Consider the following 19,569-nt stretch of genomic DNA (forward strand, 5'->3'; position numbering starts at 1 on the left):
CTGTCAATTTTGAAGCAAACAGCCTTATAATAAATATTTATGCATTACATACGAATGTTAAATATTTTGGAAGCTTCCTTATGGAGATGATTAATAAGCATGATCCATTTTTATTGACTTTTTAAGTGAATTCCTTCTGCAGTGAAAACCAGAAAGTAAAATTTAGTTATTTTTAAGTACAAAAAATGTTTACCCCCCTCTTCTCTCCTTGTTCAGTTTAGCATCCCGCCCATTCCCTTCTCTTCCGCTATCCATACGTTATTACCATATATGTATTTACATATGTGCAATTTCTAGAAGGCCATAAATAATATAATACTGGACCACAAACAAACACAAACAGTCAGTGTATAAGAATCGACAGTTCTACTTTCGGATTGCTCCGTAATTTTACAAGTGCTGTCTACAAGAGATTGTGTGTGTTGCAATACCTTATTGGATTGTTCTATCTCTTTGGAAATATCATTGAGTTTGTTCTTAATAATAGACACGTGATTTCGTTTGCGTGTCAGTTTTTGTATTGTATATATATACACACACACATACATGTGCGATATTTCCCAGTTCTTCTGTTGAAGCGGCTGGAGAATATTTTTTTTTCGTTATTTCTTTAGTGGCTCGCTGGAAACTGATTTTGGAAAGGAGGTCACAGCGTGATTGTCTCAACAGAGAAAGTGGTTAAAGCAACTTATAGCTTCGAGAGTACGTTTCTTCTTCCTCTCAACTCACTCACACAGACAGACAATCTAACCTCACAGACACATCCTTCCAGGACATAAGGATGAAGATTTACCTGCATCTTCAGTTGTGCCTCTTTCTTCTTGTGTTGGTGGTTCTGTCCAGGACTGACTCCAAAACATCTACTAAGGTAAGTAAGAAAAACTAACCATTACGTTATAGTATTCCCAAAACATTTTTTGGTTTATAGTGTACTAGTAGAAATAGTTAAAACATAATTTGTGTAACATTGCTGTGAATGAATTTGATTTCTTTTATGTATGAGTTCAATGCCTCTATTTAAACGAAACCGACTCTCTTTCACAGTTATGGAAAATATGTAGGTCATTCTCGTTTCTTTCGGTTAAAGGAAGATTTTTCTCTTAAACATATGTAAAGTTACAAGAAAATTTGAACGGATATCAATGGTGCACGTTAAGTGCCATTAAGTTCATTAGACAAAGTTTAATAGAATCATAATGTTTCACATGACTAAAAACGAAGACCTTTTTAAAAAATGTTTGAATCCACTAACGTGGTTAATGAGGATACAAAATAATAACCTATAACATACTAAAATGAGCCTTAATGAAATATATTACTGCATATACGAGAGAAATTAAACGATTAGACAGCATAGACACTAAGAACACATTCAACAAATAGCTACATTTGACATTTAATGGCTTTTGAATATGGAATCAGTGTCTAGAAACCATTATCTATTTACTGCAACCAGATGCAGTAATAGATTTCTCAAGAAGTGGAAATCTACGAACACTTCCGTTTTCAATATTGATGTTCATAGAGAGATATCGGTAATATGTAGCGAGAAATGATTTCTTGATACCGATTCAGCGTCTAAAGAACATGTTATATCTCCACTTTTATTCCCCTATTCAAACTGGGAGCTGTAGAAATATACCATTTCCGGATTCAACACTGATTGTAGCCAGTAATAAAAAGTGGAATTTTCAATACGGATTCAACGTTGCAAGAATATAAATCTCGATCTCAACCTTTATATCTCTAGTGAAACCAGAATCGGAGGTAGACTATTACCATTTCCAATTTCAATATCGATCTTCATATAGGGAAATATCGGTAATATATACCGAGAAATGATTTCTTGATGTGGATCCAGCGTGTGAAGAATATGCTATATCTCCACCCTTACTTTTCTGTTCAAACCGGAAGTGGTAGAAGTATGCCATTTCCAGTTTCAACAGTGATTATCCTTGAGCAAAACTGGTAATAAAAAAATTGAAATTTTGTATATGGGTTTAGCGTTCAAGAATAAAATGTCGATCTCAACCTTTATCTCTCTAGTAAAACCAGAATCAGTGGAAATCTAGTATTATTTCCAATTTCAACATTGTTCCCTCATAGAGAAATGTCGGTAAGATATAGAAAGAAATTATTTCTTGCTATGAGTTCAACGTCTAAAGAAAATATGTTCCATTTCCTATCTTATTCTTCTATTCAAACTAGAAATGGTGGAAATTTACCATTTTCAGTTTTAACAATGGCTGCCGTTAAGAAAAGCCAGTAATAACAAAGTAGATTTCTGAATATGGATTCAGTGTTGCAAGAATAAAATGTCAATCTCCATCCTTATCTCTCTAGTAAAACCAGAATCGGTGGAAATCTTGTATCATTTTCAATTTCAATATTGATCTCCACATAGGGAAAAGTCGGTAAGATATAGAAAGAAATGATTCCTTGCTATTGATTCAGTGTCTAAAGAATATGTTTCATTTCCAATCTTATTATACTATTTAAACCGGAAGTGGTAGAAAACTAACATTTCCGGTTTTAAAATTATTTACTGGTATTGGTTTTGACATTGATTATAGATTGAGCCAAACCAGTAATAAAAACTGGAAATGTGAATATGGATCCAGCCAGCGTTGCGAGAATATATGTCGATCTCCATCTTTATCTCTCTAGTAAAACCAGAATCGAAGGAAATCTATCACCATTTCCAATTTCAATATTGATCTTCGCATAGGGAAATATCGGTAAAAATATAGAAAGAAATGATTTCTTGATATGGATTCAGCGTCTAAAGAATATGTTCCATTTCGATTCGTATTCTTCTATCAAACCGGAAGTATAGAAATTTACTGAAAAGTCGATTTCCACTCTTATCTCAATAGTAAAACCAGAATCAGTGGAAAACTATTACCACTTCCAATTTCAAAATTTGTCTCCATGGAACAAAAATGGTGAGATATGGTAACAAACATTTTTTTTCACATGGGTCGCAAGAATATTATTGTATCTCAGATATTCTTCTTCTATTGAAACCAGAAATACTAAAAATCTAGCACAACTTTTGGTTTCAGTATTGATATGTGTAGTGCAAGAAGTCTATGACAGCGAGAGCTGTTTCTGATATGGTTTCAGTGTTCAAAAATAGATTCTATTTTCAGTTTCGATATCTATCCTCGTATGGTAATAGATAGCGAGAAACAGTTCTCTGGAAATGGATTCAGGAATCTCAAAGGTAGATTCCATCTCTGGTGTTCTCTATTGAAATCTGAAATGGTAGAAATTCGCTTCAATTTATGGTTTCAATATTGATTCTCATAGATCAAGAACTGTAAGAGATAACGAAAAACAGGTTTCGATATCGATTCAATGTTCCAAAAACAGGTTTCGTCTCCGAGCTTATCTGTCTATTAAAGCTGCGGGTCATATATTTACTATTTCTGGTTTTGAAATTCGGAAGTCTATTTTTATTTATTTATTTATTTATGTATTTTTTACAGTGAAAAGAAACCGCACGTGTTTCTAAATGTATACAAGGTGAACGTAGAGAGATAGGCCTAGTCTATAATTGAAAATCAAGCTCATACGTGCTCTCTACGTTTCAATAAAGATGTTTTCATGCAAGAAGTCAATAAAAGATCAAAGTTCAACGTTCTGTATACATCTGTTATAGAACGCCCAGTCTGTTGTTATAGACACGAGACAGGTCGTCCTTTTAACGGTTAGTTACATAATTCTAGCCATAAAGACTCACAGGTGGTTGCTCTAACACGTAAAGCACCCGTTCTACATTGAATAATTACTTTCTTAGCGGCAGGCTTCCTGTATATATCTTCACTTACAAAGCACTATTACGTAATCAAGTAACAGTAGGAACGCCTTTATCAAGATGTATAACGTGCTAATGGTATTGAAGCTGATAAACACTTCTCTGTACTGTTGTAGCACCACGTATAAATCTCGCTGTGTAACGTGACTTAATTTTAAACATATTTAACGTGATTTACCTTTGACAGTTTAGATGCAGGTGCTTTGTCTCAATTCGGTACTGATACAACATCGTGAGGCAATTGGGAAATTACCTGAATTGAGAAGAAGCGAAGCTGACCTACTAAACCAGAAATTGAGGTGATTTTGAGCTTAGCGTCCCTTTCAGCAGCGACTCTGTACGAGACTTGGACTTACAGCTTAACGTGGAATCTAAACTACATAAGCTCCCACCAGGAATCGAACTCAGGTCTCCTACGCCAAAGACACGTGCATTAACTATTTTGTCATGAGGGAGCCCAAAATCCAAAATAACGGCATTGGAATCAACGAGCCGTTCACGTCAAGTTTTTGTTTATGATTCCTCTAAAAATCTATGTTACTTTTATCGAACGATACTTCTGAGAACGTATTTTAAACAGTGTTCATACCTATTTTCATACTTTGAAAGAGGTATACAAGTAATGAACTCATAGAAAGGCTATGTCTACCCGTCCGTTGATCTGTCGACAAGTATCAGAGCCAAAACGACAATTAGGTAGCATGAAGCAGATTTTTGATAAAGAAATCTTTCAGTTTAACGTCCCACTTGTATGCCCTTAGCCCTTTTAAGATATTGGGTTTTTGGGGCATTTTTTAGACTTTCAGTCAAGCAGCTACTGCATCGTCATTATTTATCCTAGGATCATGGTTTGTACCTCATTCTCTTTAGAATAGAGCAAGCTTTCAAATGGTACCATTTATATGCCCATACCATATACCAGAAGAGGGAAAAGTGAGGTCAAAGGGAAAATTTTGGGGGAAAAGATTTTTTGTCACACTTTGGGCCCCTCTGGAACGGCCCTGTCTAAACGTAGAGATCTCAAGAAAATCTTATAAATAGTACTTGGTAGACTGAATGTGTGTACCAAATTTCAAGCTTCTATCTTGAATACTAAGGGCGGGAGAAATTTTATCAAGAATCCCCACAATGCCCCAGATTACGGCAAAAGACCCTGATCTCAGGTAAAAACTTTCCTGAGACGCTCCTGTTTACCCTAGGATCATAATCCGCCAATCATTCTCTTCAGAATAGAACTGCCTTTCAGACGGTACCATTCACATGTCTCCATCGTGTATCTGAGGCGAGAAAATCCCGGAGAAAGGGACTTTTTGGTTAAAATGTCCCTTATTTCAACTTTTTGTCCCTCTGGACCCCCTGTTTTAACGCAGAGATCTCAAAAAGCTCTGATAAATACTATTCGGTGGACTGAATCTTTGTTCAAAATTTCAATATTCTAGCTGCAAAAGTAAGCCCGCCAAAAATATATGTATACCGAGAATACCCCATATTCCTGTACACAGACGGATATTTTTTTAAAAAATTCCCTGAGATATTTCTAATTACCCTAGGATCATGGCTCGCACATCATTCTCTTCAGAATACAACTGCCTTTCAGACGATATAATTTACGTGTCTCCAACATGTATTTGAGGCGTAAACATAGTGAAAAGGGGACTTTTTTTTGGTAAAAAATATCCTTTTTTCTTTTACATTTTTGCCCCAAATCTGATAATACTACTCGGTCGACTGAATGTTTGTGCAAAATTTCAATCTTCTAGGTGCAAAAATAAGTCTGCCAAGAAATAAAGAACATAGGCCTAACAAAAGAAAATATATTGCTTAAAGTTATGACCTCCTATGTCTCGACGCAAGAAGCTGTGAAACCATACGTAACGTGTTCTACAATGCCTCTAGACTTGAAAAAAGAAAACTCGGACGAAAAAGCTCAAATAGGAGAGTTATAACGCAATGTACCATAAAACACCTATATGGTACAAATTGTACCATAAGACCTTAAAAGGGTTAGGGCTAAGGGAAACGATGCTTAAAGCAAGTAAATGATGACGGAAGAATTGGTGGAATGAGGAATTGCGGGGGTAACGGAAGTACCCCTAGGAAACTCACCGACAGAATGTTGTCCACCATAAAGTTACTTGGGCGGTGACCGAACCGGGACCCCACGCATTAGAGGTCAGCGCTCAACCACTGAGCCACCGGATGATTGGAAGCGAGCTCCAATCCGGATAAGCTGGACAAAGTGGTGACCCAAATGAGCTGGTGGTCACCGTTCTATCACGGCTGCCATTACAAACAGAGCACTTGCCACAAAACTAAAAGAGGTCTATATTCCACGGACCTCAGTCTATCTCTTTCACTCTCTCCTTCCTTTTCCTTCTACTGTACCTTCTATCACGCCCCTGATGATACGGTTTCTTCTCAGTGAATATTCCAACCAGCTTCTCTTCGTTTCTTATTCTTTCTAATACAAGTTTTTTCTCCCCTACAATTCCTAAGAACTCCTTATCGATATTCCGGTCGACAAAGCTAATTATTTCTGTTCTTCTTTACATCCACATTTCTTCGTCGCGTTTGCGTTACTTGTTTAAGTGAATTAAATATTTGTAGACTATGATTATCATATAAAAGCCACTTTTATTTTGCAGAAAGTGTCTTTTTAAAAATTAATATAGCACAATTACCACATCAAGGAAATGTGTAGAATGTAACATGATTGAAACACTCGTTTAGAATTCTTAGCGTGATGTTTCTCACAGGAAATAACGGTAAAAGTGCTAAGTGATGAGAAAGTTTCATTGGAAAATTTCAATGATTACACATTGAGTATATCGTAGAAATAGCTTATCTTCACTCAAAATATTCCATGGCCCTTCTGTTTGTGAAGGTTGTATTTTTTAAAGGTTTGACGTGTTCGGAGTTCCTGTATTTCGCATGGCGTGCGGAATCTTCATTTTGAAGGTCGATATTTGACATCTATTATTGTAAGACACCCAAGAATGCCATTTTTTTTAAAAAAAAATGGGAAACAAAGAATTTCGTGTTGAAATTACGAGGACATTATCATCATCATCATCTCATCACTATAAGAAAAGAAAAGCTGCAATCATTTATTTGTCAGAGCGTACTTATAGTCAACCTTTTACCATCGTTTTCACGGAAGAGTTTTTTTTTTTTAATGACAACTATTTGCTGTCATCTTCTCTGTATTCTAGTTTCCTTGATTAATTGATTGATGGCATACTGGAATGACAAATACAAGGCTATTTGTCCCCATCACGACAAAATCTGATGGCCTAGACTGGTCCGTTCATGACAGGACATTTAGCTTTAACAACTGAGTCTCGTTTCAGACTGTGAAATCACAACAGACTTTCAAGCTATAAATATATATATATATATATATATATATATATATATATATATATATATATATATATATATATATATATATATATATATATATATATATATATATATATATATATATCCTAACTATATATAAAACTACATGAGCTGACATAAATTATTGAGCACTTCCAGTAGGGCTACAATGATTAAATTTGGCATGATTGTAGCTTTCCGGAACTAACCCACAGGAAAATTGTCAAAAGTGAATATTTTTAATTTTTAGGGGGTCTAAAGACGGGATGAAAAATTTCCCCATGTTATTTAAATGGACCTTTTTTTGGACTTATAATCTCATGTTTTAGGTACTTAGAATTGGAATAGAAACTTGAAATTCGGTATGCTTACACATTTTTGTTAGCATTACCTAAATAAATCAGTACAAGTAAAAAATTCCGACCTTAGAGTGGTTTTATAGGGAACTGAAAAATTTTTCCCATGTTATTTATATGGGACACCTTTTACACCCTCAAATTATTGAGCACTTCCTGCAAAGCTACAATGATTAAATTTGACATGATTATAGCTTTTCGGGACAAACCCACAGGAAAATTGCCAAAAGTGAATATTTTTAATTTTTAGAGGGTCTAAAGAGGGGATAAAGAATTTCCTCATGTTATTTAAATGAGACTTTTTCTGGACCTATAATCTCATGTTTTAGGTACTTAGAATTGGAATAAAAACTTAAAATTCGGTATGCTTGTACGTTTTCGTTAGCTTTACCTAAGTGAATCATCAGAAATGAAAATATCTAAACGTAAATGGTTTTATAGGGAACGGAAAAATCTTTCCAATGTTATTTATATGGGACGTCTTCTATACCCCAAAATGTTTAGGCATTTCCGGCAAGATTAGAATGATTAAATTTGGCATGATTGTAGCCTTCAGGACTAACCGACAGAAAAATTGCCAAAAGTAAAAAATTCCAACTTTAGAGTGGTTTAAATAGGGAACTGAAAAATCTTTCCCATGTTATTTATATGGGACACCTTTTACACCCTCAAATTATTGAGCACTTCCTGCAAAGCTACAATGATTAAATTTGACATGATTATAGCTTTTCGGGACAAACTCACAGGAAAATTGCCAAAAGTGAATATTTTTAATTTTTAGAGGGTCTAAAGAGGGGATAAAGAATTTCCTCATGTTATTTAAATGAGACTTTTTCTGGACCTATAATCTCATGTTTTAGGTACTTAGAATTGGAATAGAAACTTAAAATTCGGTATGCTTGTACGTTTTCGTTAGCTTTACCTAATTGAATAATCAGAAATGAAAATTTCTAACCGTAAAGTGGTTTCATGGGGAACTGAAAAATCTTTCCAATGTTATTTATATGGGACGTCTTCTATACCCCAAAATGTTTAGGCACTTCCGCAAAATTAGAATGATGATATATATATATATATATATATATATATATATATATATATATAGGCCTATATATATATATATATATATATATATATATATATATATATATATATATATATAATTTTTCAATATAATGTCCCACGATTATACCCGATTGGCTAAGGGGGATAATGATTAAAGCAAGTGAATGATTATGGAAGCTTTGGTGGAATGAGAAAGTATGAGGAAACGGGAATACTCGGAGAAAACCTACGGATATGATTATGTCCACACAAACTTACTTAGCCGGGAATCGAACAAGGGACTCCACATACCAGAGGTAAGCTTTCTACCACATAACCACAGTGCCCTCATCCAACCTAGAAGAAAAAATGAAATCTTTAAGTTTTACGTCCCACGCATATGCCGGTTAGGCTAAAGAAGACGGTGATGATGAGAAATGAATGACATGGTGGGATAAAGAAAGCGGAAGATTCAATATTCTAATGAGAAGTGAATAGTATTGACCACGAGACGAGATAAAACGAGAAATAAGGTTATCTCATCTCGTCTCGATTCTCGGAATAGCTTTCTGGTAAAAAAAAAAAAAAAAAAAAAAAAAGATTAGATAGGAAAAAAAGGAAGGTTTGATCTCATTACAATGAAACGAAATCTTCCAGTTTAACGTCTGACGATTGTGGTCTTTAGACCAAGGAAGACGGATAATTAACACAAGTAAATGAATGATGAAACAGCTGGTGGAACGAGAATGCGGGAGGAAACTGGAGTACCCCCGAGAAATCTCACGGACAAGAATTTGTCCACCACGAACTTACTTCGCCGGGAATCGAACTAGAGATCTTACGCACCAGCGAAATGCGTTGTACCCCTAAGCCACCGCCATATATCATTACAAGATTTAATGGTCTCGGTTTATAATGTTCATGCAATACCATTACATTTTACCCAGCGGAAACTCACGTGCTTCGGATTCCACATTAATCAGTAGGTCCCGTCTAATATAGCCTCGCTGCGGAAAGGGACATTAAATTCAAAATCAACTCAAGTTTTAGATTTTGGACTATTGAATTGTTTAAACTATTCGTGTGAAATTCAGTTGTATTTTTATCAAAGAATATTATTTTCATATCAAAAAGTAAGGCAGCTTACTTTCTACATTTTTTTACTAAGACGCTGTTTCAAAGGTTTGATTAATTGTATACTATTATTTCTATTACAACGCTTGCACTCAGTGGCGGCTTTTGAGATAAGTCACATCAATAATAATAATAATAATAATAATAATAATAATAATAATAATAATAATAATAATAATAATAATAATAATAATAATAATAATAATAATAATAATAATTTTATCACTACAAGCTACGGGAAAGGAGCTTGTCTATAGATAATAAGCTAATTCTTGTACTTTTCTTTCTGAAGCTGTATGAAGCTTTGTTACCATTCGTTAAAGCGATCGAATTTTAATTTCTACCGAGGTGACTTCTCTCAGAGTCCGCCATTTCTTAAACCTGAAAGAAGTTTAGTTAGTGTTCTTTGCATTTCATACAGGGGTAAAAGTGAGAAGGACGCGGGGGGACGCTGTCCCTCCACCTCCAAAAATATGTACGGCGTCCCCCTAGTTTCTAAAAAATTACAATGAGGAAAGATAGACAGGAGGACACGGCATGATGTCATGTCGCTACCTACCGTCCCCCAGGCCCGTATCCAAGGGGGTCTAGGGGGAGCCGCCCCCCTAAATTTTTAATGGCCCCCTAAAAGTTTTACAGTACACTTGCAAAAGAGCTATAATATGGCGATGAACTATCAAATAGTTGGATAACTTCAGCCGGCCCTCCCCTACATTTTTGGGCTGGCTACGGGCCTGCGTCCCCCTACCTTTTCAGATCCACTTTTACCCCTGATTTCATATATACTTCGATAATTTGACATGTTAAAATCAGTTTACTTCTAGTTATGTACCGTGAATGACTTTTACGTTTGTTTGAATATAAATATTGGTTAAGAAATCCGGGTGACATGTGTCTTGTTTTAATTAATGCTAATTAATCAAGAATTGTGTCAATATAACATTTGAATTTCCTATTACTAAGCGCAAAAATCTACAAACACTACTTTCAAAAAAAAAAAAAAAAAAAGCGAGACAAGATAAAGTTCTCGAGAATCGAGACGAGATTAAACTTTTGCAAAATTTACGTGACGAGACGAGACAGAAAGCCTTATTTCTCGTCTCGTTTTGTCTCATGGCGGCAATACAGAAAAGTGAAGTCTGCAAATTTTAGCTTGTTCTTCATATAACATTTTCACTATGACTTTTTTTTTTACATGACTATTTTTAATTTGTTGTTCCAGAAGCGTCAAGCTATATACGCCCCAGTGGTAGTGGGCCGGAAGCGAGTACGAGATGAACAAGACTTGAGCAAGGTTCCTGGAATTCCAGGCGTGGACTACCCTCTCTTCAGATTAGTCCCACCGACCAATTTCCACTGTGGTGCCGTGCCATATGCCCCTGGAATATATGCCAATGTAGAGACAGGTTGCCAGGTAAGTAAAAAAGAAATCAACTTTATTGGTATCAACGTATTACAAACCAAATATGTAGTATTGATAGATATAAGTGAGTCCTCATTTGGATTGATGTGTTCCTTCCAGGTTTTATTTCCATTTGGAGGTGTAGTTTTCAATGTTCAACAATCATCGTTAGGTGACCTTTTCAAATTCACGACTATTGGATTGTCGATTTTAAGAAAAGGAGAAATTGTGATATTGCGAATCAATATACGAAGACGACTAATGTAATAACAAATGCCGTAGGAATCCTATATAATCCTAGGATGATATTTGGGAGGATTCTATAGTTGCCAGGTATTTTAGTGAGAAAAGGAAAATTATGCGATTTTTAAGGTTTGGGAAATGTGAAAATTTACATATAACAAATACACATATTGTTTCACATAGTAAGGTTCATTAAGTTAATTGGAAAGCGAGGCAGCTTCATAAAAAAATAATTACAACACACAAAAGCAATAAAATAAAATAAAATAAAATTTAAAAAAGTACAATTCTACATAGGGGCTCATTTGTTTCAGATCCCACGCTAGACTGTATGTCTTTCTCTCGTCTCGCCTTAGTATTGAAACGAATGCTAAAATCAAATCTACTCAACGAAGTATCTTACACAAAATTTTGTCGTCTTTTACGTAAATTTTAATGAAAACTAATCATTTCTTAACAGTACTATATCCTTTCTTTATGTTCCAAAAATATTTGCACGACTTATCGAAAATTATAACCACTTGAAGTTCTGGTTCTGTTAATCCTGAGTAGCTTTTGTTCCTGGCATCAGTACATCGAGATCGATCGAAACTGCTAGACAGTGTTGACTGACGAAGCATAAGGTGCTGAAACGGAAATCATTTCTAAATACATGGTTCGAGTGCTGGTTAGATAGGAGATAAAAACGGAACCTGTTGCACTTTTCCCTCTGAATACTCAGTTACATCGTTGGACTGCGTTGTTAATACTGTATGAAATATCAGTTTCTCTAATTATTCTTCTTTGCATTTCCTTATAAAGAAAGCATATTAAATGTAAAAAGTATTACCTTACGTTTACTTCCTTCAAAAAAAAAAAAAAAAAAAAAAAAAAAAACGGAAGAAATTGTTTTAGAAGAAATAAACCGTGACACGAAAACGTAAAGCTTGTCCGAAAAAACGTAATATCAGTGACTTGCACCGGGTGGAGAATTGTTTTATGGCTCCCTCATCAGCGAGTTATTTTGAAGATATCACAGTTAAAGCTTGATACCCTTTTCAAAACTCATAACAACGGCCTCCACTTTGAACTGATTTACATAGTGTAAATTGTTCCCTGGTTAGTTCTGCAGGGCCTACATTCCTCGAGGCGTTTTGCTGCACTAATGGCTAGCCCTTACCTTCTGGAGGCCTGAAACGGGTAGCACCATTGCGACCGGTGCTAACTATTGCATGTTCAAATGGTCCATTTGTCCCCCCGTGATGATGAAACGGACAACTTTGATTTGAATGAGATAACATAGAAACGACCTGAGTGCTAACTATTGCATGTTCAAATGGTCCATTTGTCCCCCCGTGATGATGAAACGGACAACTTTGATTTGAATGAGATAACATAGAAATTCTTCTTTTAAAAGTGGAGTTTTTTCAAAACACTGCGACACGTGTCCAACATTTTTCATGAGAAGTTTTCTTATACGAGTTTTATCTTCCTAATTTGAGGGCTCATCAGATAATCTGCTTTTAGTACAAATTTTGAACTCCCTCTTCCCATTAGGATATGCTTTGTAGGCCTAATCAAAGTAATGTGGTAGAAACCCAGTTCGAATGAGATAGGTATTGTATTCAAAATTCCACTAAAACAGTTCAGCCATTTTCGCGTGAAGGGGTCAGTATCAAGATCACTTTCATTTTTATTTATAGAGATTAATACAAGGAATTTTATTCTGTAGAATTATTATTATAGATTATAATAACTTTTCGAAAGGCAGAAGTATTCCAAAGTTATACAGGGTCTAAGTTCTGTTTAATGTCCTAATCATGATTAAAAAGAAATTACGTTTAAATGAACAAACAAGACTTTCTATTACCTATAAGTAGTATGCGCTTATTTAATAGAATTGAATAACACTCTGAGAAGGGCAGTGATGAGCAAACTTTATTAGAGGGGGTCAAGTACAAAGAAAGAAAGAGAAAGAACTTTAGGCGGGACAACATACTTTATCAAAAACATCAGTGCCTGTCTCTATTTATCATCCAATATCGTGAATAAGTAGTCAATGTCCAGTAAGCTAAACATAAAAGGGAAGGAAGAAGAGAAAAGTAATCAAGAATTATTTATTTTCCATAATAATTTGTTTTTCATTCTCCAGATTAGGGATTATATCATGGACCAGATAGAACCTTTCAAGGGGGCCATCTGTGGTCCCTTCGCCCTAGTTTGCATGTTACTAGAAAAGGTAGTACTTAACTGTTGTCCAAACTGTAATCATGCAACATTTTAAATCTTCTGTTTAAAGACAACATTGCTGCAATATTGAAACAGGTAAACAAGTTACCTGTTACGAGTTGTATATTGATTTCCAATACGTACCAAAAAAGTCATAAGTCTGACAATATTATCGTACATAACATATCAGTATTTATTACAGTACAATGTAGGCTGGTTAACATTCAGAGTATAGCGCTCGTATTGGATTTTCTGCAGTCACTTTCCTGCCAGTTGCTAGATTCACCACCTAAACTTCGTCTTGTCCGAAGAGGCAATGAAATCAGTCATTGCTGTCAGTCATTGCTGTTTCCACCTCCTGCTGGATGGTGACACACTGCTGAACAAGACTGTACTTATTTAAGGGGGATCATTAGGTGTTCTCGGTGCTATACTAAATGCTGCTTGAATAGTGCGGCGTTGCCAGATAGCGTCGAGTATTTACTGATGCCAGATAATGAAGGGAGTAATCATGGAATTCTGCTTGGATACTTACTAGAGAAATTAGTTTTCGCCCCTTACCGCAATCTCGCTTCTCGAACTGCAACGCTAGAATCCAGGAATTTTCTTATTGTGACTACTACAGTAAAAGTAAAAATTTGGCAACAACGCATTATGGCGTCCTGCGCAAGTTTCTTCTCAAAATCTATTTCCTTAAATGTAAATTAATATTTAAATAAAATATGAGACATAACACGAAAAACGGTCAAACAATATATCTATTTCTTAATAAGATTGTTACTTTAAAATACTTTACACATACAAATAAACATTTCATAAAACGAAGCACTTCTAATAAGATCTAACAGTAAGTGCCATCTTGTGTGCTGATTGTAAAACGAATCAAATATTTTATTTTATTTGTTTCATTTCTCGATATCAGGAGACAGAACCAAATGAATCAGTGTCTTGTGCTGTAGCTGACAAAGTACAATATTTATCTATCTTATTTATTTATCTATATTTGTCTCTCTTAAAGTACAATATTTATAATATGTAACGTTTCATTGCTCAGTAGTTAAGGGAATGAGCTAAAACATGTACTGACTTCTGGGTAGTGATCCACCTTAATAAAAACACATTTACACGTGACGTTTCGATCTTCTAGCCAAGATCCTCATCCAAGAGTGTATGTCTGATGAGGATCTTGGCTAGAACATCGAAACGTCACGTGTAAATGTGTTTTTGTATTAAATAAGTACAGTCTTGTTCAGCAGTGTGTTTATTTTTCTGATTTTATTTGCAAGACGTATAACTATGATTGTGTGTCTGGCTGGTGACGCATCATTATTTGAGAAAATGCACCATGGACCGAAACAGGTAGTACTCCAATGGGATAAAGTTAGGATTATATGTTGAGTGTGGCATTAGTTGGATGCTATCGTGCTTCTGCATTTTTGTTCCGTTTTTCGAGCAGAGTATGATTTTACGTTATCTTATTGCAGTAAGGCGCGCTTTCAATACGGGATATTTTTGGCGTAGTGCAGCGTACATAAACTCCAACCGATCGGAATAAAGATCGGCATTGATGGTGTACGACCATTAAAAACGAACTCGAAGTGAATTACCCCTACTAGTTCTACTACATACACAGCAAAATTTATGCTCGAAACGACTCTGTTTGGCGATGAGTTTTGGAAGTTGGCCCTTGCTCAGCCACTGTTTGTGCACAATCAAATTCCGTAAAAACAACCATTTTTCGTAGTGAGTTACAATCTACTTCAGCAAACGCACATCACGCGAATTTTCCATCACTTACCGGCACACATCCTCTTTCCTCTGAGCTTGAGCTTGAGGTCAACTCTTGATGCACAATGCAGCAGCAACTGATGACTGGAACATACCGAGCTGGTTTGACCATCGTCGTGTGATGGTGGATTGATATTCTTCCATAGCGTGTTCTATGACCTCAGAATCTGTTACTCTGGGGCAGCCAGAAATAAGCATATCTTCGATAGTTTTACAACCGGCACAAATTTCTGGAACTAACAAGTTGCTCTGTTATCTTTTACTGCACTTTGTTTTTCGGATGATAAATACTTTGGGTTGCTGCCGCAGCGTTTTACGCAAGGTTCAAACTCATACAGAATCAGTTCACAGATCAGACGTTGTTGAGCACTAGTCTTCACCCCACTGACGGAGTGGCAACCTCCGTATTAAATAGTCCTCTTACTCACTACTTCTTGGGCCAGTTTGATCTTATATTTACAGTCGATCACGGCGTATATATACACTGTAAAAATCGTTGTGTTATTTCAACGACATGCTTATGTGTTAACACGATTGTGTTAAAGTATAACACAAACAAGTGGTTAGAAAAACTCGCTCTCCATTTGGAGTTGTGTGTCAAGTGCCGGTAGTTGAAAAGACACACAACCTGTGTGTTAAGTTAACACAAGTGTAGAATCTTTGGTCTTGTTTTCTGCGTGATTGCCAAATATGTTAGGCATCTAATTATAAAGGCTTATGAATTGAAGCTACAGACAAACACAGTAGAAAGAAATGCTTAAACAAATCCAGGTATACGCAAAATTTCATCTCCCACATTTGATGCATTTATTGCTTCTTTTTCTAAACGATTGTGTACTACAAGCAACAAACGCATCAACTTTATTAGATGGCAACTGTTGCCGATCATTTGAAAGTGAACATGGAAGTACTATAAAATAAAGTAAATAGACAGTTGTCATTTTGTTATAAAATTACATGGCGAGCAGATTTTATCTTATCTCGAACGGTTATCATCGAATATACGCGGCTTAAAGAAGCACTCTGATTAGCCAAATTCAAAAGACCTCAACCATTTATCCCTCTACAAGGGACGTTTTCTTCATGGCCTCTGCGGCCAAATCGGAAGAGCAGGCGGCTAGTGATCGAAAGTTTGGTGGTTCGTCCCCTCCACCCGCCACTGGAGTATTTTTTTTTAAATTGTTTAAAGTGTTTTTTTTTTAAGACTCAGCATAATGTAAACACATTACGCACATAGGCAATTTAACATATTTTGGGGGAGTCATTTTGTGGTTCATTAACGCTTACGGCACGACTCAACACCGGTTGTGTGTTAAAGACGTAACACACCCCCTGTGTTGAACGCCAACACCGCGGGGTATGTGCTGAACTAACACCGCATAGTGGGAGTAACGCCGGAACAACTGCCTTGTGTTACAATTGAGTTGAATTAACACAACCATTTTTTACTGTGTAAGCACCTGGTGTTTGGGTTCAGGAAATATTCCAAGACTTATGTTCTTTGTAATTCAATAGTATTAGTATAAAATCATTCACAGAAGATCAAGATTTGTAAGTTTTAACGAGAGTTTATCCCAACTGTAAAAGGCATTAAAAAAAAAAAAAAAAAACTTATTAAACGAATAAAGAACTCCGAGACCCATCTTATATGATGTATTTGTTTTTATAAGTCCAAGTTAAGTATGAGTTAAATATAATGCCTAGATTTTTCAGAGGGGAAGCAATGGGAATGTGTATTGTAAGCCGTGTTAAGTTATACTGAAAAAAAAAATGTAGTGTCTAATAACTTTGTCATACATTTGCAAGCAATTAATTGACTTAGATTTGGAGGGATTTATCTTTAAACAATTAAACTTATGAGTATATATGTCATAAATGAACAATTAAAGCCAATAGAATAACGTTTATAGAATATTTTTGGCAACATACGATATATATATATATATATATATATATATATATATATATATATATATATATATATATATATATATCTTTTATATCTTTTAGGGCCATAAAAACTTGTTTTTCCTCGAGCGTGGAGCGAGGTGGCTCAGTGGTGGAGCGTTTACCTCCGGTGCTTGGGGTCCCTGGTTCGATCCCAGCTCGCGCCGTGTGCACTAACACCGTGCTCGTGGGTTTTCTCGGGGTTCTCCCGTTCCCTCCCACTTTCTTCATTCCACCATTTCATTCATTTCCCATCATCACCGTCTCCTTTAGCCTAATCGGCATAAACGTGGGACATAAAACTTTTCATTTCATTTGTTTTTCCTCGAGTTTTTGAAGTATGTCCCCGTAGTTATGACATTTTGCTGAGCTTCTTGTGAAAATGATATGAAATCTTTCAGTTTAACGTCCCCGATTGTATTGTTTACGCAAATGGAGACGATGATTAAAGCAAGTGAATGATGATTAAATAATTGATGGAATAAGAATATAAAAGGGAACGAGAGTACCCCGAGAAAACCCACGGACAGAATGTTGTCCACAACAAAGTTACCTGCGCGGGGATCGAACCAGGTACCTCATGTACCAAAGGTAAGACACGGTGGCCCCCTGAGATTCTTGTGATCTTTAATTGTTATGTGTCTCATCTTACAAGATTGTTTCTTTACCAATTTTGCTAAAATAAAAGAAAGAAAAAATATAAGGATAGGAAAATTGCGTAAGTTGCGTAAATTATGTAAATTCAGTAATACCTTAAACCCAAAATTTAGACATTGTTTTTTTTTAAAAAAAATATATATGAATAAGAAAAGAAAGCATGGCATTTTTTTTTTTAAAAAAAAAGGTTTCATTTAAATATTTATTACATGAAAAACCTTGTGCATTACATGTAACGTCTCACTGAAGTCCATAATTTCTCACATGACCGCTGGCTACAATGGCATCGCTGAGGAAAAAGGAAATGGACACGAGTCAGAGGCATGACACAAATACATGCTTTAGAGAAAATCGTGCGGAAACTAACCCATGGCTTCCTATTCCTTATATGACGAAAGATCCATCATCCATTCCTGTGAGAACTAGGTTTCTGCCAAATTGCGAATTGTGGGTATGCCACACACGAATGGAAGAATAATCTTACGTCAATATATATATATTCAGCTGTTGTCAATCCACTGCTGAATGAAAGTCTATCCAACTGTTTTCTTATTTCGCTATGTCTCTTTCAATTACTTAGGCGTGTCTATTAATATTGTAGAATATGAATCGAAATCACAGACACAGATAACCAAAGTTCTCGTATATAAGGCGAAAATGTGACGCATTGGTTAGCGTCTATAGATAAACTACATCGACTTGACACCTAGTCTTCCATTCCAGGCGCTGCTATCGGCTGAAGGAATTCCACTCTCTTTCGCTAAGGCTCTCTCGCTTAGCAACAGCTGAACCCTTATTGGCTCAACGTGTAGGTGTGTCGAGGGTGTGAGCTTTAGTTCGCATTTTTGCCACGGCTCAAGACATTTTGGCAGCACTATAGTAATTCAGTATACTGAGGGAGAGCACGGTGGCTCAGTGGTGGAGCGCTTACCTATGGTACGTGAGGTCCCTGGTTCGATCCACGGCCAAGTAAGTTTGTGGTGGACAATATCGTAGATTTTCTCGGGGTACTTCCGTTTCCTCCCAGATTTTCATTCCATCAATTCTTCCATCATCTTCATCATCCACTTGCCTTAATCATCCGTCTCCCTTAGCCTAAAGGACATAATCATGGGACGTTAAATTAAAGGATTTCATTTAATAATAATAATAATAATAATAATAATAATAATAATAATAATAATAATAATAAAACTGGACTCCTTTATATATTTACTGTCTGTTTACGTGTCTCATCGAGAGACGCAAAATCACAAAAGCTATGTGATGGATCACCACCAATTTTGGCCAGGATGAATTGTTAGAAATGCAGTTTGTTGATCCTGTAATCCATCTGATTGATAGCAAAATGGACGATCGAAAATTGGTTACTTATGTGTTCCTAACTGAGTTATTATAAATATAATCCATAGGGACGTTACATCTATCTATTTTTACAACCCAGAAAAGTTTTTTTGTTTTTTTAATATTAGAAATATTCTTTTAAAAATATAATGCCATTGGTCTTCGTCGAAGATCAATTTTGATACATATTTCAAAGATTTGCAATTTAAAACGGAAAGAAAGGCATCGGTTTCAGCAGAACCATT

The 19,569-nt window shown here is 35.7% G+C and overlaps 1 protein-coding gene across 1 annotated transcript in view; it reads left to right on the top strand.

Moving 5' to 3' along the window:
- The first annotated feature begins 625 nt into the window (after nucleotides 1-625).
- Nucleotides 626-19,569, top strand: part of LOC145664515 (uncharacterized) — a 47,387-nt gene continuing 28,443 nt past the window's right edge. Inside the window, exons 1-2 of the mRNA XM_081731255.1 lie at nucleotides 626-868; nucleotides 10,958-11,149. Of these exons, the coding sequence (XP_081587381.1) occupies nucleotides 782-868; nucleotides 10,958-11,149 (279 nt within the window). The 5' untranslated portion in view covers nucleotides 626-781. The remainder of the gene's footprint in view (nucleotides 869-10,957; nucleotides 11,150-19,569) is intronic.

This window comes from Thermobia domestica, chromosome 1 (genome assembly GCF_964235325.1).
Source record: "Thermobia domestica chromosome 1, izTheDome1.hap1.1, whole genome shotgun sequence".
Lineage (NCBI taxonomy): Eukaryota > Metazoa > Arthropoda > Insecta > Zygentoma > Lepismatidae > Thermobia > Thermobia domestica.